The 24334-nt window shown below is 39.7% G+C and overlaps 1 protein-coding gene across 5 annotated transcripts in view; it reads right to left on the bottom strand.

Annotated features, from left to right (window-relative positions):
• KYNU (kynureninase) overlaps positions 1-24334 on the bottom strand; it is a 91937-nt gene that overhangs the window by 34244 nt on the left and 33359 nt on the right. For 3 of the 5 annotated variants that reach the window (XM_082198995.1, XM_082198996.1, XM_082198999.1), the window contains 5 exons: positions 20415-20476; positions 18271-18342; positions 15274-15348; positions 11164-11310; positions 114-212 (listed from right to left, as the gene is read on the bottom strand). In XM_082198995.1, coding sequence (XP_082055121.1) covers positions 114-212; positions 11164-11310; positions 15274-15348; positions 18271-18342; positions 20415-20476 — 455 coding nt within the window. The remainder of the gene's footprint in view (positions 1-113; positions 213-11163; positions 11311-15273; positions 15349-18270; positions 18343-20414; positions 20477-24334) is intronic. The other 2 variants (XM_082198998.1, XM_082198997.1) reach the window with 2 other exon arrangements.

Genomic DNA, 24334 nt, shown 5'->3' with positions numbered 1-24334 from the left:
TAATGAACAGTTCTCTTCAGTCTTTAACCAACTGTTCTGTTTGGCTGCTTTTGAAATAACTGTTGATTTTTAACTGTATTACAAATACTCCAGAATACTAAAGACATTCTCACCTTATAGGAACACCAGCAGGCAAAGTCTACTCCCCATTCGTGTAAATGCAGTTCTACGTTGCCTACAGCATGAGCCAGGTCAAATCCAACAAAGCAGCCCTTATGGACAAAGAAGTGATTTTAAGTTTGCTTTGTATATACAGAAATCATTATTTCCATGCAATGTAATGGTTAAAAAGCCACAAAAAGACAACAATGGGTTCATCTGTCTTGAAATGATGCAAGAAGCATCATGACCCTTCCACAACTATGCTCTGCACAACACTATTGCAATAGGACTGCTAGCTGTGACCCGAAAAATATGTGACACAACCACCAGTATACCAAAAGCATTCAACCCCAGGACTCATGAAAGCAAATGCAACTCACAACCTAGATGGGGCCTGCCTGGCACTACAGACTTCCTGTCAGCTCTTCTGTGGTCCCAGGCTCCCTCTCCCCTCAGCCACAGGCACATAAGCAAGCAAGGGTGGGTGGGCTGGATTTACTTTGGTAGGATCAAATATTGTACATGCCTAGAACATGCTCTTTTCCTACCTGAGAATGCTAGTTGTGGGAAACATACCTGAACCCCCAGCAAAGAACAACTGCACCTTGATTAAACAACAGCATGGCCCTTTGGGAAGTCTCAAGTATGTTGTTTGTTGGCAATGATGAACTCAGCCGCATTTACATCTGAGTAGATATGCATAGGATTGCTCTGTCATCTACTGTAGTTCCATACTATGGAAATAAGCTCCCCACAACTGGAAGCAAGCGAAGAAGCAGGTTCTCAAAATCTAATGAGGATTTCTGAGGGAAGGCAGACTCTACGGGGCCTTACGTGCATTTTGATGTGAAACTCCAAGAAAATACTAGAAATGAACTATGTAAGCATGCATAGAAATTACCACTTGATGGCAGCATTTTTAAAGTAAGGAATAATACAAAAATTAGTATTATAAAGCTGCAGTATTCATGAAACTGAAGAAAAACGATGGTACATTTTGTGCATGGACTACAAATTAAAGAATATTTTACTCCCCCCCCCAAAAAAAGGTCTCTTTATAAGCAAGGTGTGAAAATGAATAGCGAGGGCATAAATTCCTGTATCTTTACCTAAAAATAACACGAAAGCTTGAGACTATTGAGTTCTTTCTTATGCTCCATCTAAATTATTAAAACAATACTTCGGTATATTAAATCTCCTCTAAACTATGTAGCTCTCAGAAAGTAATTGCATTTATAAGTGTGATGTGCTAATTCTAATGAAGCCACTAATGAGGCTGTCAGCCTATAAAATTCTTTCAAAATGAAGGGATGAACTTGTAGGCCTCATCACTTGTCAAATGTAGCTAGAAATGATGGATTAAAAAAAACTATATAAGGGGTGGGCAAAAGGGAGACAATTTTCTATTGACAGATTGCTAAGATTCTTGCAAAGAATCTGGACAGGGCAAGCATGATTTGAACTGGGAAGACATTTTGTATGTGATTTTGCAAGAAGGTATACTCAGGAGGATAACCTAATGAAAGTTAATTATGGCTTAACTATGGATAGAAGCTGAGTATGCGTTACACATTTAAAACATGTTGGTGTGAAATTACAAGGCAGATAAAGGCAGATATCATCTCGTGACTAGGTAACATACTGACTGAAAGTACTTGTTCTTCCTCTTTCACAGCTTCTTATCATATGCAACTATGTAAATGAATCATCACACATAACATCACAGCAAACAAGACTTCTTTTCAATAGAGTTAGTACAGTGACCTGTTTCACAGAAGCTTGTAGCCAATGCAGTGCTGAGTGTCCCATCGGCACAAGGACGTACACTTGCGCAACAAGACTTTCTCTCCCTCTCCTACGCCCCACACAAACTGCTCCCTCCCAACAACTGCTCCAAAGGGTTTGGGGAAACCCCAGTACAGTTACAGGGGGTGTAGGGGGCTGGGGGGCGGGTAGAAGGGGAAATCCTGCTACAGTGGTACCTCAGGTTAAGTACTTAATTCGTTCCGGAGGTCCGTATTTAACCTGAAACTGTTCTTAACCTGAAGCACCACTTTAGCTAATGGGGCCTCCTGCTGCTGCCGTGCCGCCGGAGTCTGATTTCTGTTCTTATCCTGAAGCAAAGTTCTTAACCTGAAGCACTATTTCTGGGTTAGCGGAGTGTGTAACCTGAAGCGTATGTAACCCGAGGTACCACTGTACACAAGTGTAAATCCTTGTGCTGACAGAATGCTTACTTGGTGCTGTGTTAGATGCAAGTGACACAATTCTAGCTCAACTGCACTGGCTGCCAATTAGACTCTGGGCCCAATTCAAAGTGCTGCTTTTGACCTATAAAAACATTAAATGGCTCAGGATATTAATATCTCAAGGACCGGCTTTGCCCATATGACCTGACCCAGACGCTGCAATAATTCTGAGAGGCCTGGAGGGCAGCAATACAAGAAAGGGCTTTTTATGCCGTGGCTCCCCATTTGTGGAATGCTCTCCCCAGGGTGGCTTGCCGGGAGACTTCATTTCATATCTTTATCTGCCAGGCATAAAGTTTATCTATAACTAGACCTTTGACTAAGTGAACATTTCATGGACTTTTAAATGTGTTTGTGGGAAGGAGTTATTGGTTGGTTGGTTTTCTTATTATGTATTTTGCATTCTCATTTTGCATTTTTATATTGTGCTCTGCGCTGTGATCCTTGGCAGAAGGGCAGTATACAAAGGTAATAAACAAAATAATAATAAATAATGCTAAACCATAGTTTAGTACTATGTGAAGGGACAGAAGTAAGGCTTGCACAGAAGCAAGCTCTCATTATACAGCTATAATTTAAACTAACCAGAGTTTAGCATTAAACCCAATCTGGCTATATGCACGGTAAGGAGAAAGTGGATAAAGAAAAGATATTCTGCCTCTCACGTAACACTAGAACTTGGGGCCATCCAATGAACCTGAATGCCGGAAGATTCGGGACAGGCAGAAATAAAGTAGTTCTTCACACCATGCATACCAAAACTGTGGGCTTCATTCAAAATCTTCCCTCACTCTAAACCTGCCCCCTGATCTTGAACTCAGTTGCTTCAGAGTAAGTCTAGATCTGACCATCAAGTGAGAAGTCAGCTGAGAGCACAGATCAATAGTTCTTACATATATACTTTCTTATCAAGATCCATGTTCCAAAGTCTATTATATACTGGAAAGCTTAGCTGAACTCTCCAGCAGTAGTTAAGGTTTCATTTGCTGAGCTTCTCTTGCTACCATTTACCATTTTGCCAACACAGGTTATTGCAGCACTATGCAATATGTATAGTATATGCAAGATTCAATGTACAGTGGTGCCTCACAAGACGAAATTAATCTGTTCCGTGAGTCTCTTCGTCTTGTGGTTTTTTCGTCTTGCGAAGCACGGCTATTAGCGGCTTAGCGGCTATTAACGACTTAGCGGCTTTAAGAAAAAGGAAACAAACTCGCAAGAACTCACAAGACGTTTCGTCTTGCGAAGCAAGCCCATAGGGAAATTTGTCTTGCAGAATGACTCAAAAAACGGAAAACTCTTTCGTCTAGCGAGTTTTTCGTCTTGCGAGGCATTCGTCTTGCGGGGCACCACTGTATATGTATAAATACTATAAAAGCACAACCTTATAAGAATACTGGAATATACTCTGCTCCTAAAACAAGAAAATCCCTTTGAATAAAACAGTTACACAAAAAGGACTGGTTTGGGGATGACTTATAAAAGGCTTTATGCATTGGAAAGATGAAATGGCTTGTATTGCATGGGTGAACACATATTAATGCCTCCACAAAAATCCAAAACATCATAATACTCAAGCAGTGACTCTCTAAGATAGTTAGCCATCTGAAGTGGTAATCTTATATACACTTCTTTGTCTCATTTAGCATGTGGCATTTACTTCCAAGTAAACAGTCACAGAAGCATTATGTACTTAAGAAAAACTGAGGTGAGGAGATTTCACAAATTACAATACCATCACCTAGCTTCTATTCATGAATACCAATACAGAAAAGTTGCAGCAAAAACCTCATTGTCCTTTTCAGTATTTTTATCATGTGCCAATGTTAAAAGTGTGATTTAGCTATCTGGACACAAATCAATTGATAAGATGCAATGGAGACACTGTGGTCTAGACTTCTTTCCAAATATAGATTTCATTCCAAATATACCCTTATACATGTACTTTCTTCTGATGACATTAGAAGTGTTTTTAATTTTTAATTATATAATTACTCATCTACGTGAATTATCACACCACTTTTAAGACAGACATTGGGAGTGGTGAACATGTTGCCCAAAACCATCCACCTTGCTTTAACCAAATTAAATCAATATAATGAGCAGTTATCTGAACAGTGACTTGTTTGAGTTGAGGCCATGTTTGAGGCCTCATTACACTTGAATAGTGATGCACCCTACAACCAAACACACCCCACAGCCTATTATATGGGCTGCAATAGAATGCTTCTTTCAAACCTATCTTCAGCCAGAGGGTGATATCTTGTGGGTACCAGGGAAGGCCTCTGATGACGCATGAGCACCCATGAGCACCATGTTGGTGACGCTGACAAGGATTAATAGCAGACTCATAATGAATTTGCTAATCCCTATCTTGCCAATATGACACTATTTACAATCTAAAGGGAGGCATGTACCAGAAGAATGAAATGGAGAATCCTAGAGGTATGCATTGGCATTTGAATGAAACTCTGAACATGAGCAGTCCCATGCAGCATTTTATCGCAGGGCCAGTTTTTATAGTGAACTCATTAATTAATAGTGAACTCATTTTCCATCCATCCTTCCTTATCCTGTCACTAAGGCACCACCCACAAACAATAAAGAAGCAAAAGCAGACCCAGAAGTACCCCCCCCCAAAAAAAATAGATGCAGGGGGAAGGCCTCTAAGGGGCCAAATCACAACCACCACCAAACAGTCCAATGAGGGATGAACAGGCTCAGTTGTGGCATCATGTTGAGAACAACAATAGCAGTAGTACAGTAGTTTAAACTCGTAATTTTCACAAGTAATCAATGTGAAATATTTCTTTTATAAAATATAAAACTGGGAGAAAGAGTCATAAGTTTTCTGAAACCATCATTTTTTATTTTTTATTTTTAAAGCTTTCTGAAGGGGTTGGGAAAAAAGCATGTAATATAAAACTGGATTACAAACTCATAACATAGTTAGTGGTTGTGTTTTGGTAAAGAAAAAGCATCCAACCATGCTAGGACAACTATTTTGCAAAATGCTTTCAGACTCATCCTCCACCACCAATCATGGCAGGAATGCCTTTTGTGTGTGGGTTCCTTCTTTTATAATGTGTTTAAAACTTGCTTACAGAAGCAAGTTTTCAAACAATGATTACAAACTTACAAAAGGAAAAACTGTCTTTTGATTTCTTTTGTAAATCTATCTGCTAAATAAATAAATATTTGCACAGCACAGATTTTCACAAAATGGCTCTCATCTGCTTTCCTTCTTTTATTAATATTCACGATTTCATTTTTATAAGTTATGAACTTACCAATGTCATGGTGCTCTGTGCTTTCACTCTCACCTCCCACAAGTGACAGCTAATAATATTGAGCAGGGGCAGACCAACACAGGGTATCGTGACATCAGGAGACAAATATAATCTATTAGATAATATAGAGAATAAACTGGCAACAACAGGTGTGGCTGACATTTTTGATAGCAGAAATATATTCACCAAAATGTCTAGCTTGGCCCAAAGATAAGATTTGTAGCTTAATGTGTTGAATGTTCTTACTTACAGAAGGAGATGCAATGATCTACCAGCCTTTTTCAACCTGTGGATCCCCAGATGTTGTTGAACTACAACTCCGATCACCCCTAGCTAGCAAGGCCAGAGCTCAGGGATGATGGGAGTTGTAGTCCAACAACATCTGGGGACCCACAGGTTGAGAACCTCTGACAGGCCTACCAGGGAACATTTTTCTCAATATGAAACCCATCTGTTAAGAAAGCTCAGCAGAAGAAGCCTAGCTTAAGGCTGTCCCTTAGCTCCACCAAACATTCAGCTATTAGGACTAGTACATGGTGTATGTGTACTGTATTTCTCATGAAGTAGCCTTCTATTTCAGACAAAGGGAGAATTTCCTGATCCTAAGTTTAGAGATTTTCAGAACATAATGGAAAGAACTTGTATTTACAATAATGCTTGGTGATCTTATTGAAGTGAGTGTTACATTTTAGTAAACTATTTATCTGTGCATAAAGACTAGCTACTTTTTAGATACAATGTCTAGTTTTAATATTTAATTAATTGAAACTCAACTGTTTACATGAAAATGAATTTCTTACTATTGTAAGATGTCTAGATCATTTCTGTTTAGACACAGTTCAAATTTAATAAAGCTAAAAATTGTACTGTTTTAGAAAAAGTATCAACAGTTTGTGCAACAATTCTTAATCAATAGAATGATATGTATTAGGATATTCACTTACTATTTAGCATTGCTAGCATGTCCACTGTGACTCTCTCAATTCCTGCAATGCTTTTTAAAAATGTCTCTAGCTAGATAAGGCACATCCAATAAAAGATACACCTCCTGAAATTCTGTTGACCTCTTGATAAGAACACTTAATTGACAATTGTTCTTTCTGATTCCTGAGGTTAAAAAGAATCCCTGAGATATGTCTGTAGAGTCTGTCTTTTTTGTAAATTCCCCAAGGATGAGTCACTGAAAATGAGTTACCTCATGGAGGTGATATACTCAGTAATCTGCCTGTCTCCTGTGAAAATGCTGAGCTGAATAGGAATACTGTCAGTACCACCAGGAGCAAACTGGCCCTCCTGATAGAATGCAAAATACTGCAACAGCAGATGCTATTGAGTTGGGGGAAAGGCAGTCACTGAACCAACTGTTGATGAAATACACAAACACCTCTTATCTTGAAGCAAATTAAGCTTCAACTTGCTTGACCATTTTTAATGTGTTGGAACTAAAAAGGAATACAAAGTTTCAGTGGATTTGGCTATGTTGAACTGGCCTTGCAATTGCTCTAGTCCCAGTACAGATCATTCTGAAAAATAAAGTGAGTAAAAATGACAATATGGATGCCCATTTAAAAAAACAAAAACAGTCCACCATGCAAACTGTGCCTAATTTTTTTTCCTTTATAGCAGGGGTGTGGAACTGGATCCAACCAGCAGACCACATCCTGACCTTCCCCCAGCCTCTCCCTCCCGCAACCCTTTCCAATTCCACTGCCCACTTTTCAGTCACCTGACATCACCATGAAATCAAACCACATCTGCAAAGGCAAATGAGTTATGAGCTCTGACAATCAGTTGATCAATATCTGTAAGCCCTGCTTTCAGAAAGGAGCCACTTCTTTACCTGCCCCACTCCAGACTCCATAGGTGCAGGGGAGGTGGGCATGGCTTGGGGAAAACTGCCTTGCGAGCCAAACTGGGCCCCTGCCAGGCTTAATTACGCCAGCAGACCAGTGGTTCCTTGCCACAACTTTACAAGATTAAATGACTAAATTAGCAACAACCTCAAGGCCATAATCATGTAGAACTTGTACCTAGTTTATAGCTCACAAATGCCAGTCTTGCCAGAATAAGCAGCAGTGTCGAAGGCCCAGCAGTGAACATTTTCCATTAATCCGCTCCACTTCCCAGTGGGGAGGAGTTGCGGTGGACTTTGTCCCCCATTGCCTGGGGGATCCCAGCCACGTTAGAGCCACGTTAGAGCCCGGCCAGCCAATCCGCTGGCCAGGGGGTGTGGCCGGGGCTCGCTTCCTCAATCATCCGCCCTCCCTCCCTATTTTGCATGTTCAGAACTTTCATCAGGCTACTGAGAATAGCCAAGAGCTGCAGAGCGTACAGCTGTCCTGGTGAGGAGAAACTCCACCCCCATGGACCAAAACCTCTAGTCCTACCTGGCCCTAGTTGCTAGGGGGCAGGGAGAGAAGAGAGAATAATTTCCCACTATGGCCATTATGGTACTTTCAAAGAGCAGGAGTTTAAGCGGTATCAGCAACAGTGCTATCTGCAGCCTGGGTAGTGAACATTTCCCATCAGGGCTTTTGTAAGACATCACTGAATTGCAAAGGTATCATATTATGTATCCCTTGTAAATAAGTTCGTAACAGTTACTAGCCTGAAAAAAATGTTTGCTAGTAGGCTCAGGGTTGGTGGAAGGAGGTTTAAGAACACCATCCCTCCTGCAAGAGCCTACTTCACATCTATGTGAATATGAATGAAGCACTCTGTCCCTCCTCCATCAGCCATTCACTCTCCTGCATGCACTCACCAACATCAAGTTCCCTTCTTACCTATGTTTGTCAGGCTAATGCGTAAATACAAAGCTGCTTATGTGTTTTTTATATATGAATTCTTCTCTTATTAGTACAGTGGTACCTCGGGTTACGTACGCTTCAAGTTACATACGCTTCAGGTTACAGACTCCGCTAACCCAGAAATAGTACCTCAGGTTAAGACTTTGCTTCAGGATGAGAACAGAAATCGTACTTCAGTGGCGCGGTGGCAGCAGGAGGCCCCATTAGCTAAAGTGGTGCTTCAGGTTAAGAACAGTTACAGGTTAAGAACGACCTCCAGAACTAATTAAGTACTTAACCCGAGGTACCACTGTAACTGCATTGGAGGAGGCATAAATATTATAAACAAGCAAATAATACATTGTCACCTATTCCCCAAACTATCAAAGCAAGGCATGCTAAAAAGCTAGATTTGTCAGGGTTGCACTTCAGGGATCCTTCACCCACCCACTGAGATAGGCTTCTTGCTCCCTGGAGAGCTCCTGAACGGAAGCCCTTTAAATTCAACATGGCTTTTAAGAGCTGGTCAAGGAGATTGCTATGTATACTCTGCATTAATAAAACCTTAATTCCTAACCAAAAAAACATCCTGCTAGTTGAGCATATTGTGAATATTAATAAAAATGTGCATTCATTTGCAAATTTTAATGTATAGCTTGGCATGCCTGCTAGCAAAGAACAAAACCCTTTACATCTGGAGGTCCTGTTTCCTTCCCTACTTTATTTTAGCATACATTGCCCAGATGTTTTCAAGTATAATTCCACAGCCTAAGCAACTAAAACAATGGCCTTAAACAACCAACCCAAAAGATTACTTGAAAGTAAGTCCCACTGAACTCAGATGGACTTACTTCTGAGTAAATGTGTACAAGACTGTGCTGTAAAAAACAACCACCTTTCTTGAGATTCTGGATACATAATTCTGCATGTGTGATTTAGATGAACAGAATACACCCAGATCTTAGGCAGCAGCTGTCAATACTAATTGTATAAAGTTGATTACAGGGTTTTGGGTTTTTTTAAAAGGAAGACCTGAGAGGTTGTGCTTAATTCTTGGATTTTTTTTATAAATAAAATTGTTGGTGCCACTCATCGATGAAAAGCTTCTCACACCCAAAATGGTTGGCTTTGAAATATAAAGACTCTCCAGAGAATTAGAGGAATGGTTTTTCACAACAGCAGCATGAATAGATCTTTGAACTATGTGAGCACTTGGGTATTTCTTGAAAGGGTTGGGACAAAGAACTAGTTAGGCCTGACATGGTACACAGAAGAGCACTTAAGGAGTGTGAATGCAGTCAATTTGGAGATCATTTTATACAACATTTCTGGAGTTTAAGGCAGAGAATAGGTTCCAATGACACTGGAGGAACTCAAGTGTCAAATGAGTGAAACTTCAAGACCTTTCAACTTTGTCTACTAGCTAGTGTTAAAGGAGTCAATGAATAGAAAACACAGCCAATCTTTTGCTAAGTAGGTGGTAGTTTCGAACAAACACAGGCACATCTCATTTTAGGGACACCACACTTTCTTGTGCTTCACAGATATTGTTCCCTATGAGGATTTGGTGCAGCTCCAGGCAGCTGGCCACTTCCAAAGGAAGGAAGCCCCTACAGCCTCTGTACTGTCCATGGAAATGGAGTTGGCTAGGGCTGGAGCTGAGTTTTTCCACTTCCGCCCCTGCAGCCAAGGGGGCCTGGCTTAATAGACTATGGTACAGTTTAAAAATAACTTTTAAGTGCACTGGGAACCCAAAATTTCTTTGACTCATATTATTGCAACATTCACTTTGTTGTGGTGGTCTGGAACTGCAATATCCCTGAGGTATGCCTGTACAGAAAAGCTGACGCATCAGGTGGAGCTCTACGATACAGCACATTTAGCATAAGGTTAGCAGATTTTTTTCAATTACCAGTAATCTGTGGACACTTTTCAATTTCAATGGATTTTGTATGGGGACTGATTTGTAAATCCAGGCACTGTCCCCAGGAAACGGGGACATCTGGTAACCTTAATTTAGCACATTGGTTAATTCAGTCTGGCTGCCAGGCTTAATAGCAGAAAAAGGGTGCAGTTCTAATATTCTATTTTGACAAGCCGCTCACTTCCCAGCCCTATCCCTCAACAGTATCTCCTGAATTGACAATTTTCTTTAAAAAAGATAATTTAAGTATCAGTATTGTTAAGCAGGCTGCTCATTATTATGTCAAACACTTAGCCAGCACAACTGTTCCCTAGCAGCAACCAATATACATTTGCAACAAACCATTTTTTATTTCTACTTGAACCATTGTGGGCAGAGGCGCCAACTTGCACCCAAGATTCAGGGGCCCGGCGTGTGGTACACATGTGATGTTATGCGTGTATCATGTGTGATATCATGTGTGTGACACACATCATGCATACGTTACATCGCCTGGAGAAGGCCAAGCACGGAGACCAGCATGGCGTGGCTTCAGTGACCAGAGGCTCCTACTCTCTCGTGCTCAGCAGGAGCCAGCCACTGAAGCTGCACCATGCTCAGCCTCTTCTGCCCCGAGGGGGCCCAGCCCCTTCCCAACAGATATTGAGGGGGTCAAAGAGACCTTGGCCCCATAGAGTTGGTGGGCCTGGTTGTTGGTGACATTTGTCATTGGTTCATTTTCACAAAAGTGTCAAACCTGTCAAGAACATGAGGGGTTTCTGGTTTTTTTGTGGGGAAGGATGTGTGAATCTTTACTACTGTAGCAACTGTACCTTCTCTTGACCAGCCTTTGTTATTCTTGGGATGTCAAACAGCTGTCCTGTGTAGTACTGCACACCACTGAACAGAATTATGGCAATAGAGTCCCCTTCCTTCTCAATTACAGCAAGGATATCTTCAGTTCTCAAGGTCTCCTCCCCCTGAAATAAATTTAAGCACATATTTTATATCAACCCTGGCAGTGCTGAAACTGTCATTTCTTGTTTCATAATCTATTTTTTATGATGTGCCTTGCTGACTTCAGTAAGCGATCAAAAGCAAATCCTTAACATGGCAGTAATCTACGAAAGTAAGAGCCCTGGAGTAACCTTTGCATGGGTGAATGATCATTAGTAACATAGCTTCAAGATGGTAAATTATTCTTATTACTATTCTTATCATTATCGTTATCATTATTATTAAAAAGGATATTCACGTTGCTTCCTTATATGTTTTGCTTGCCTGAACACTTCAAGATTCCCTTAACTGGCTTTGTTTTTGTTTTTTAAGATGTAAAAAGATGTAAATTTTGATTCAAAGAGAATACACAGAGGGGGAGATGCTGGTGACTACTGTGAGCCTTCCCCAAGAAGCTAGGGCCCAGCTTGCCATTAACGATGCATCATCAATAGAAGACTCAGTTTTCCAATCTAAAATTAAGACACTCGCAATTGAGAATGGAAATTATGGTATCACCATATGGACACATGGCAATTGTCCAAACATGCCACATTTCTATCTCCTGTGAGCCTTAATTTAATCGTATTATTTGCAGCCTTTCACAAAATGTTATAATGTGCACTACTTCATATAGTTTTAAAAATCCACAGAATATGTGTCTATAAGCATAGGTATTCATCATGGCAGTATGTGGAATGTATGGACCTTCAAGATTCAGAGTTAAATATGCCGCTGAATAGCAGCTTCTGAGGAATAACAGCGGGAGAGAGTTAACGCCTTTGAACTGCACTTGTGGACTTACCAGAGTTACATGGCTGTGGGAAAGAAGATGCTGGTATAGCTAGGCCTTTGTTCCGATTCTGAAGAGCTCTTCTTATGTGAACCTGTGTGTATAGCCTAAAGCATAGCCACACACACCCCAGTTGATGGACACTGCCATTCTTAAGGGAAAAGCAGTGTCAATCACTGTGCATTCTGTGGTTCCCTGCCAAATTAGGATTTCAGTGACATCCTAATTTGTCCCAACATGTCACCACTGACATATACACAACAACATAAAGATGTCATGCTGGTCAAGACTCAGCAATCTATTTATATGACATTTTCAGTTCTGACATCTGCACAAGACTTAAAAAGCAGCCCCCCCCCACATCCCTCTTCACACTTTTAAGAAAAACTTTGTATCCCACAGAAAGCTATTAAAAATGTTACTGTATTTGTCTTTCAGAAACAATAGCATTCATATAATTCAAAAATGTAAAAACCCTTAAGTCATTAAATATAGAGAAATTTGAACGGGGGTGGGGGGTGGAATCACTTTTTATCCTTTAAAGCCTGTATCCCCCACTCCCTTTCCTCATTTCCTCTTAGCAAGGGATCATGTAAAACACACCATCACCAAGGGATCAATTAAGCAGTGAAAACTCCAAATGAAATTAGACATGCAACTGCAAAGAGCTGAGATAAGATTTGCTGATTTGAAAGTAGCTCCTATTATCTTAACGATCTCTCAACATCTATCAAGGACTTGAGAGTAGCTTCTCACTTCTCTGGAAAGGGACTTTTTTTCAAGAATCAAAAGGTCATCAACAGTTCTACTATAAAGTAACAAAAGTTCTTCATGGTATTCTTTTATAACGATCCTAATTACATACTCCTCCAAGCAGAAACGTGTTGCTGTAGTAATAAAGGAAACTGTATGTAGTCTTCATAGAACTTCTATAAAACAGATTCTACATACTGAGACTCACATATACTGAAGCTCACAAATATATATACTCAGAGGAAGTACAGTATGAGGAACATACAAGTATCAGTGTAGGAGTATTCAATGTAAGGAATATCATCTTCTGATTATTGAGTTTAGATTTGTAGAAATAAAAAACATGATTTAAATATAGATATTGAAAAATATGTCCATTTTTAATATAGTCCTAAAAACACATACAAAATAATAAAGTGGAAACATATTTATTTGTGTAAATTCCCTTAATTATGAATAAAATCAGGATAGCTAATACTGTAATAAAGTAAAAAACAACCCACAATGAAACAATGGTTTTAAAAATGTAAGATTTAAAGCTTAGAGGAGTGGATAAAATCTATTTCATTTCAGCTAATGCTTCTTCTTCTTTTTAAAAAAAGCTTTTTCATCATACCTGCTTGGGATATGTATCTATATACAGTAGTACTTTGGTTTACAAACTTAATCTGTTCCAGAAGTCCGTTCTTAAACCAAAGTGTTCTTAAACCAAGGCGTGCTTTCCCATAGCAGCCAGCGGGGGACTCAATTTACAAATGGAACACACTCAATAGGAAGCGAAAAATGTTCTTATTCCAAGGCAAAGTTCACAAACCAAAATACCTACTTCCAGGTTTGCAGCTTTCTTAATCCAAGTTGCTCATAAACTAGGCTGTTCTTAAACCAAGGTACCACTGCAGTCATCTAAAATCTACTTTCCTGTGTTCAGAGAATAATTCCCCTGGAGAGGCGAAGTTCTGGTGCAAGGAGAACATTTTTTCACTGTGGGTGTGGTTCTACTCTACTGAGTGCATCTCAGCAACAATTCCCCCCTCAACCTGAAATCACACTATGTTCAGGGTTCCAAGACTAGTTATAGACTGAGAATGATGAACAAAAACTAGGGCAGCAACACAAAGGGAAATTTTCAGGTGCACAAAAGACAAATATTGTCATCTGTACTTTTCTGAATAGAGGGGTATTTGGGCTTTGGGTGAGTGTGTTTCAGCATGAATTGGAAGGACATATAAGGACTCAGGGCTCTCAGCAGCCAATTGATTTGGGGCACAGTGTTGTCTTGAGTGAAATAATACACAAAGATTTGGCTTTGGTTCAACCAAATGTTGCCAGGCTAATATATACAGTGTTCATATATAGTGTAAGGGCATTCTCTTTTCTATTTCAATTAAATGTCAATGAGACCTGCAAAATAAATCATTTCCAAATTTGTTAGGTTTTGCCAGCTAAGATATCCAGAAAAAACAAGAGAATTTGAGTCAAGGTAGGGACAAAATGCAGGGAGGCACTGATACTTTCTGGTAACACCTATAAAAAAATGACTTTGCCTGGTTTTAAAAAGACATATGGGCTGATTCCATGTGAGCAAAACAACAAGAACAACAACAACAACAACAACACATACACCCTTTCCCCAGTTGCTCCTGCCCATGTTTTTATGGTCTGTGAAAATGGGCAGGCTTCTATGGGGGAAAGTGGTCCTTTAAGTATGCAGGTCCAAGGCCATATTAGTGACAATACAAATTATCTCACATTAGAGACAAAGAAAGAAATATAGGGGCTGAGCAAGTAAATCATAAATACAGGTTCCGATCCAGATGATCCGAATGCACAGCACAATGAAGTTATAACAATTCACTGTCAGTATTTTATACACCTTCACAATCAATGCTGGTAAAATCCCAAATCACTTCTTAAACTCATGAATGTTTAAAAGGATGTGGGAATTTGCTGTGAAGAACCACTGGAGGGCTGCACTGAAAACTGAATATATACTTTAGCAAAGTGCTAACAGAGATGTACTATATTAGACAGGGTGTGATGAATAACCCCTATACAGTCAAGTATAGCATCACTACTGTTTTTAACATTGATTGGGAGCCGCCCAGAGTGGCTGGGGAAACTCAGCCAGATGGGCGGGGTATAAATAATAAATTATTATTATTATTATTATTATTATCATCATCATCATCAGGGGTTTCACAATCATCCATCGACGTGGAAGCTTTTTAGACAAAAAAGTAGATCTGGGAAGACAAGGAAATTCTAAGAATAATATGCAGTTAGTTTTCTTGTCTCAGAAGTTCACAACAGGTTATTTATAATAAGTTGCAAAGAAAATAAAGCATAAGCATACCAATATCCATTCTTGATTAGATATCAATATAAAATACCCATTACAAACCTCTTGTGGTTCTATCATAAGCATACTGCTCTCCATATCTAGCCCATGAAACTGGAGTTGAGACTCAACAGCATACTGTAAATAAAATATTGATTGTTTTAGTGAGCAAATGTAAACAACAAAAGAAGCATTTCTTTCGCATAGCAACAATCAGCAGGATGTGTGTGCATGATGTGCTTGGGCAAATCTCTGAAAAATGTTTCCAGTTCTACATGGTCTCTTCCTCTTTGCAATTCAGGGAACCATAGAAACATAGTATCATAGAATTGTAGAGTTGGAAGGGACCCTGAGGTTCATCTAGTCCAAACCCCTGCAATGCAGGAATAAGCAGCTGTCCCATACAGGGTTCAAACCTGCAACCTTGGCGTTATTAGCATCATGCTCTAACCAACTGAGTTATCCAAGGGCCAGTATCCAAGGACATAACTCAGTGGCAGAACACATGCTTTGCATCCATAAATTTGTAGGTTCAGTGCCTGGCATCTCCAGTTTAAAGGGCTAGGTGGCAGATGATATGGAAGCCTTCTGCATGAGAGCCTGGAAAGCTGCTGCCAGTCGGAGTAGATAATACTTGATTAAGTGGTATGGTTGACACGTTCTAACAGCAAAAGGCCCTGCTAAGCCCACACAGATCATTGCTATCTTCCTCTTGCTTCAGTGCTTCTAAAGATTATTGGGGGCTGGGTTTTCCCCAATGGTTTTTCCCAGTGCTCTTCGGATATAATGCTATATGCAAACACAGGAATTTCTGTCACTTTTTTCTTGGGACCCACCCCTTATCTGAGTGCAGCTGGATGGTGTGGAACAAGCAAATTAGGAATTCACTCTCAAAACACTTAGCTTCCATCCAAACCCCTGGCCTGAAACCGGTCGTCTGGAACTGTATCCACGGCTTGATACAAATAAAAGAAATAACTTTCCAACAGCAACCTCTATGGTAGATTATGCATATTATTATGAAGTAGGCTTGCTAAATGGGTATACTTGGGGAGACCAACAGAAATCATAATAAAAAAATATACAGTAGTTATTGCAGAACAAAATGAAATTCAGTATAACCATTCAGTATTTGGTAGTCAAAAAATCAGCAAGTTGTATTAATCTCACAGGTGCACTGCCCCCATTCCCCATACTCAATCTCCTTTAAACTGAGAGTTAGTTGCAGAACTGTCGTGTGGTATCAGATGGAGGAAAGGCATGCTACTATCTTTCTTTTTAAAATCTGGGTAATGTATGCCAGAGCACATAAGAGGAATACTCAGCCTGCAGAGACAATCAGGGAGAAAACAGACTAGGCAGAAGACACATCGGATTTATCACAGCTACAAGGGTTAATGGTAAAAGACTGAAGAGAAAAGACCTTTGAGGGGTCTTTCCCACTCAGCGCACTGGGAGAGAAATGCCAACTACATGGAATACACTCATGCAATCTGCCCTCCCTGGATGTTTGTATTATTTCTATGCAGCCCTAACAGCACAAAAACACAGCTCTTCCTTGGTTTCATATTGTTATAGATCTGGGATACCAGAGTCTGAAGGTGCAAAGGCCCTCACAATTCTAGGAAGTTAGTGCATGTTGAAAATTAATGAATGTCAGATTTTAGCTAATATTTGGGGTATTGAAGGAGACATACAGGCTGCAGAAGTTCTCCTGAACTGGGCGAAACGTGGAAGTTTAGCTTATGCAATCTAGCCTGGCTGGGCTAGTTGAGTGCAAGCCATTATGAAACAGTGGCTGGACATCAACACATGAAAGAAAGATCCCTGGGTCTGTGCAAAAAAGGGGTTGCCAAGTTTACAGGGAAGGGGTGTGATGCCAATGCAGGGAAAAAAAGTTTCCCTTTTAAAACAGAAAAGTTTGGAGAAGTGGAGGCTTAACAAAGCTTGGGACGTAGAAAGAAGGTTGCCAGAACTTGAAGTAGAACTCCATGCGGGGGCGGAAGGGCCAAACCATACTGGTGGGCTAGCTGAAGGCAGGCTGCCTTGGAATCTGTCTATGGCTCAAACAACATCTAACATTAGTTATGCAGTTGTGCCTTTAAATGCAGGGTTTTCTAAAAGTAAATTGTCAGTGCATACATAACTCCCTATCCCAAATTCTTACATGGGTAGGGGTCTTTAACTCTTTGTCCTCCACTATCATTCCAATCCAAGTAGGGAACCCCATGTATGCATTCCACAGAGGCGGAAATGTTCCCACTGAAGTGAAGGAGACACCCATTCATGTAAAGTAAATTACAGGTGCAGTTTCCAAGCTGAAAAAATGTTGTAATATTCCCAAAACTAACTACTGCATTGAAGGAAGATGTCTGTATTTCATACAACATATGAGCAACAAAAGAAAATTAGCTGGAAAAAGGTGTCATGTCAACTAATTGTCTGGCAGCCCAGAAAGGGTCTGAATTGCACCCTATGTGAGTTGCATTTGTAGAGATTTTTATAGTGCCTCAGTGATCAAATATCCCATCAATTTCTGAGTGTTTACAGAGTTTGATAAAGTAGCAGTGAGTCACAAATCCGAAGATTAATTTGCTGCAATCTGTGATGCATGGGCTATTGTCTCATTTTATAGCACACAAATGATGTTTGAATTAGTAATCTAAAGCACCATGGACAAGCATTTCCCTATCTGTCTAGGGATATAAAACTGTTAATGTTGTGAGCTTTGTATTGATTTGGTTTCATAAAGTAAAACAGAAACAAGAATTAATAAAACATTTACAACCTGTTGTTGATTTAGACCAACAGCTTGTTCAATGTCTTTAAAAGGACTAATAAATCAATATGGCCATTCAATCTTTTCCTTGTGCAAGGTTTTTATTTGAACAAAAAGAATAAAGGCATGATCAGTAAAATATGCCAAGCCCAAGAGTACATGACCAGATTTCCTGTTATTTCTAAAGGAGGATCAGGTAATAAATAATGAGACAGGATTGCTGGTATGTTTTTGAAAGTCACAATGGATAACACAAATATTATGCAATATTAATTCCTTACATGGTCGGAGGGGAAAGCTTTGGCTTCCAGAAGGATTTTATAGCGATCTGCGGTAGGCTTAAAGAATGATAACTGTAAAAAAGGGTAAAATATTTATTAGTCCCTAATTATTAACACTTATTCATTTCATTAGTTTAAGGTGGGCCTACCCCTAAGTCGCAACTTTTTCAGAAGTAACCAGCCACATCAACATGGTGCAAGATACAGTTATGAAATTTATGGATGCCAATATAAAATAGATATATAACTGTCCAGAGTAGCTGGGGAAACCCACCCAGCTGGGCAGGGTATTAACAACAACAACAACAACAACAACAACAACAACATATAACCCAGTTCTTTGGAAACTGATGGAGGAACAAGATGAATGGTTCCTGCATGCTGTCATGGTGGCTAAATGCTCCAGCCTTCCTTCTCCCCACAGTTGCTTGCGTTGCTGAAATGTGTCTGCACTACGTAAGTAAATTGAAAGCATGAAAAGAACCAGAGGTTGGCAGGGAAGTAAGTTTGCTGGATAGGGTGGGAATTTGTTTCTGACTTGGATTTTGATCAAAGCAGGAGAACAATTTGGGGCTCCTAATACTTCCTGAAACTTATACCCTAACTCCAAAAATACAAGTTCCCATGGGCATCTATCTCTATCTCTATTTGCAATAGAAAGACTGCTCAGAACGTGGGAAATAAAGATTTCAATCTCAACAATTCTCTATTTCTAGTCCTCACTCAGTGACAGTGACATGTCAGTGGTGCGTGCAGTATACTAGCATGGGTAGTGCAACATGGGACCTGCAAATTTTTATATCTATGAAAGAGGAACTGCAATCTCACATGAATTTATGGCTCGCATCATACACTGCTCACAAGTATGCTACTCAAATAAACTACTCTTTAGTTTAAGCTGGTAACCAAGTATATTGTTAGAACTGACAGCAAGAACCACACAGTAACAAGTCTGACATACTCAGGGTACACACACCAGGGCCTATCCCTCCCTACATCCCTGACCCCACCTTGATTGTCATGCATCTAATATATTTAGTCTGCCTCTGCCAATGACCTCTGAAAATTTACTTCTACACTCTTTTGGCAAATAAGTGGTTCGGAACTACAACAGTTTCTGATAAATGTCAGGAAAGCATTCAAAATATCATTTTAGAGATGAATGTGGAAGCCTAAGAAGCAAGTAACAGGAGTGAGCATCTGATAATGCTTTGAAAAGGGTGAGGTGGGTGGGTAGAACTCTGAGAGGAAATTCATAGGGCAGGGCGGTTGGGAATGAACTAACCTTATTGTGTAAACAAGGTAGCCAATGAAAAGTTTCATGAAAGCCCTGCAGATGCTCACAGCAGCAAAGGGCTCTTTGCAGTTAGGCTTCCAACCTGAGATGTCTTCCTGGCATGACCTTGTTCCAATTCAAACTGTTCAATGAATATGTTTATTAATGAAAAACTGGGGCTTTGACATTAGGGATAATTGTGGTAAGCTGTAAATTGTAAATGAAGTATTGTGCACAGATAATGAGAAGACCACTTATGATTCCTTATAAGGATTTTATGGCCTCACGGGCTTAGAACCATATAATCACAGAATCAAAGAATTATAGAGTTGGAAGGGACCCCGATGCAATGCAGGAATCTCAACTAGATCATACATGACAGATAGCCACCCAAACTCTGTTTAGGGCTATAAAAAGAAGTAACCCTGACACAACACCTAAATTATAATGCATTTTATTATAACTTACAGAATGCATAGTTTTGAAATATAGTGCTGGAAACTAGGTTAGAAGACTTTAAAAGGGCATTCAACTGATCCATCGAAGTCAGACCCATGATTTTAAGTAGGCAAGCTTTTTCTAATTTTATGGTTAATTTTAACTGATTTATTATTTTATTTTATGCTTTATCCCTTTGTTATCCTTCCAGTATTCCTAGTAGACATTGCTTAGAAACTATGGTATTTATATAAATTATTAAATTAAAAAGACAACTAAAATAGAATCTTCATGTGCACAGACAGTGCAGTTTTCAATATTAGATGCTCATGGACAAATAATACCTTCATACACAGACGGAGGAATCAAGCTCTCTTTTAAACAGAATTCTGAACTAGATATATCTAGCAAAGAAATTCTTATGACTTACCATTAGGAGATGCAGATTAACTGTCAAGCCGTTCATTAATGCTACCTCTTCTTTATGAGCCCCTGAAAAGCAATAAGGCAGATGTTTCCTTATTTCTTTTGTCCTGTGCAAGGTCTGTGCCAGTGCTGTGCAAAACCTCATGACATTGGCTTGCAGTCAATGTCTCCCTAATGACTGAGAAGTAAATACATGTTTGATGTGTCACCACGGAGAAATTTAAGTAAAAAAAGTTCCCCTGTTGACATAGTACACCATTCTAACAGGGAAATATTTATTTTTACCATTCTGTTGTGGCAAATAAAGCAGATAATGAAGCAGTAACACTTCCTTCCTTGAAATCTACCTGTTGATTTGTTGCAATCATTAACAACTTGGTCAAATTCAGTACTAGTGTGCCTTTGCCCATTAAATATATCTCCAATATAAAGGCCTAAATTGTCTTAGGGGCAATCATCTATTTTTAAAGTGGCCATTGTAATGCCAAGCTAAAATGTGCCCTTAATAAAAATAAAGAGTCTTGCCTAACGATTATTCAGACCTTCATTACAGTAGACATAACGGTGGTCTGTACGACAACTGGTGGAAAGATGGGAACATGGTTAATCTATTGCATTTTGGTCATGGATTCTGAGCTTTATGGCAATTAATAAAATAAATGAAATTTAATGGGAATCAGAAGCACAACAAATGGATTTTTCCAATACACCAGAAACAATAAGGTGCTCTCTGACTCCTGTTAGTCAATACGGTGAGAGAAAAGGATGAATAAATTCACATTACAAATGGAAGAACACAAAGAAAAAAACCATCCCCAGGGTTTAGATGAAAATAACATGAACCAGAAAAATATGCAAGCATTATAAGGAGCTTTTAACTCTGATGTGGTCTGTTAAGTCATAAAGAGGAAGGCGTTATTGGCTGGATTGTTTTTTGTCATCTTTTTTCTCTATCAATGGTTCTTAGTTGCTCATTTTTCTAGCCGTTGCAAGGGAGATAACCAGGAGAACAATCACAAAGGAGAAAAATGGATGGAGATTGACAACAACAGCAGCAGCAAAACCAGGACAACAGGTTCTCAGGTTCTCCTTCTCTGCATGTTTCCCTGGGATTTCTCTGCTGAGGAGGAGGATTGAGCTCTACAATTTCTAAACGGGGACAGCCATGTTGCTTGCGTGGTGAGCATAATATGTAGCTCCAGTTTCTTAAATCGGCCCAATCAAATTTACACAAATGTATGGTACATTGTCCAGAGTTTTACTCTTAAAGAAAAAGAAAAATTTCCAGGTATAAAAAACAATAGCAGTCCACACTGCTGCACTACACCTCTCTTCTGGATTTTGCATGTATCAGACATGAAGTATGTGAATATATTGAACTGTATGCGGAACAACAGCACATACGCTCCATAAGTGAGAAACATTTACTGCTAAATGCCATTATTTTTATTGTAGATTTTGGTCATGTGTGCAGACACACAGAGATAACTGCTATCTGCATTCTCTGATGCCTTTTCTATTCCAAGAGAGGTCCTGCAAGTCTATACAATTCTGCCCAGGGGTGGTGCGTCCTGTTTTGCTGTGCACACCCCACTTCTGCCCCTCCCACGCCCTCTGCTGCCTGCATTGCGTGGCAAGAGCTTGCTGAAATCTCATGAGATCTCATGCGCTCTGTGAGATCTCGCAGGATTTTGGTGAGATCTCACCAATAAAAGGTGCAGCTTGTGATGCACTTTTTCCGCTGCTGGCAAAGACAGCAGGATGGGTGGCAGACGCAAGGTAGGTGTGAGGCAGGCATTGTGTCTAGGGCTTCTTCCACTCGAGGGGGGAGCTTCAACTTGGCTCATCAGTGGGCTGAGCCGGATTCTGCCTATGAAAGTAATGGTCCTAGATGTACACTTGTCGTTATCTGTTTGTCTCAAGAGACAATGGAATGTGCCTCCAGGGGTGAAGTCAAACCGCTGGAGAATCACAGTGCCTGCTGTGGCCGCAAAGACCATTGATTCATAACTGCTGCCTGTTGCGTTGTTTTTGTTGCATTAGCAACACCAAAATTACCTCTCTGGGGAGCAAGCCAGGGTAATATGTATGGGGGTCCTGGGCTGCGCAGACAACAAGACCCTCCTTTCGGCCTTGCTGATGTGGCCCCAAAGGAAAGCAGAGCAATCCTTTTGGCACCATCATGGCTGGAGGAATTGCCAGAAGGAAGCGTACAAGATGCCATCCAACCCTCTTAGGGACTCCACTCTATGGATAGGGTACTGAAACGTAAGCCCCAAATCCTGGTGCTTTTAAAACCTGACTGATCCACTTCCAAAATATTTCCAGAGTATAAATATAACTACTGTTAGTTCACTTGCTGTTCAAAGCACAGACCAAAAATAAACGGTTAATCTGAAGTTCACCTTTAGATGCATGCCAATATCCTATATTGAATATGACACCACATTTGTCATGTAAGTCTTAGACTCTTGTAAATGATATATTTATTAAAAGCTTTTCCTTATTGGATTTTGGTGCCCACAAAACAAGCCTTTTCTGTGCCCTAGGAAAATCGTTATCCTTCATAGCCTGCACTGCATTTCGGAAATGATGCTTCTGTGATCCAATTAATCTATTACAATATTCAAAGACAAGTATCCAGTAGACAAAATGAAGTTTGCTCTCTCCAACTCATTACTCAGCACCACATATCCTGGACAGCATAAACCCCCATATGTCCTTCCTGATAAATCTTTTCTGTAATGGAAAAAAGCATGACTTGTGATGCGCCAACCACTATTTCCACTGTAACTTTGGAAAGTATAGCCGTTGCATTAGTGCAACATGAACCAAGCCCTTTGCCTGAAATTTGTGTGTAAAATAAAGGGAGAAATGGCTGGATGAACTGGGAAAAAGAAAGAAGACAAGACTTCACAAAAAGAAAAGACAAGCCAGTTTGGGTATTTCAAATAATCCTTATAATTCAAAGTTACTGCAAAACAGCTCAGTATACATTCTCTCTCAGCACAAGCATAAGAAGGAGCAATGCAGTTAATCTTACTCCATCAGAAGGTGATACTGCCAAGGTTGTAATATATTAATAACATGCTGTGGAAAAAAAGAACAAATTTTTATTTTCCTGTTCTTTTGCTTAATATGGGAATGAATGGAAAAAGGGGTGGAGAGAGTTTGGGTCTCTGGTGACCTTGACTCTGCATTTCACAACATATTTACTATTGGAGTCATCATTTAACAAGAAAAAGGTATGCTCATTTAATAAGCAAGGTGTTATAGAGACATAAACCTTTAAATGGCCCAAAGGAAAAACCATTTACTGCCTTTATTGTATTCCTGAATAAATCCCACAAGACAACACTCACTTTTTGTTCTACAGATAGAACAAGCTCCAGCGGTTCTTTCTCCTCCATAAAATGCTAAGCATAAAAAAACTAACTTAAAAATTCAGTTTATTTTCTCTTGTCAAGCCTACCACAGGAACACAAATCCCTTCTTCCCATGTAACTGCATCCATTTTTACTGGAAAGAATGCATATCCATCTTAAATACGATGCTGATGGACAATATTTTAATAGTGGTTTATTTTGCATTTTCTCCTTTTTGCATTTTTTTCTTTTTCCTAAAGGCAAATGATGTAGTCATTAACCAGTTGAGATTGTCAACATAACGGGACCATAATTTGGAATTCTTGAAAAGTTAATTTGTTTTCCTTTCTCATTATTGGGGAGGGGGGCAACTCACTAACATGAGCAAAATCAATAAAGTGAAATTTACCCACAATAAAATAATGCTAATAATTGGAAGCTGAATGCCAAGCCACACTTTGAAATTCAGTTGTACAGCCACTGAGGGGTGTGGCGGGATTATCTGTACAAGCGAGGAGGGAGAGATCATGATAGCACTAACATGATAGCAAACTTAATA

Source organism: Podarcis vaucheri, assembly GCF_965113315.1.
Source record: "Podarcis vaucheri genome assembly, chromosome: 1".
In the NCBI taxonomy this organism is placed as follows: domain Eukaryota; kingdom Metazoa; phylum Chordata; class Lepidosauria; order Squamata; family Lacertidae; genus Podarcis; species Podarcis vaucheri.
The sequence above is the reverse complement of the archived record's forward strand: the minus strand, read 5'-3'. Positions and strand labels throughout refer to the sequence as shown.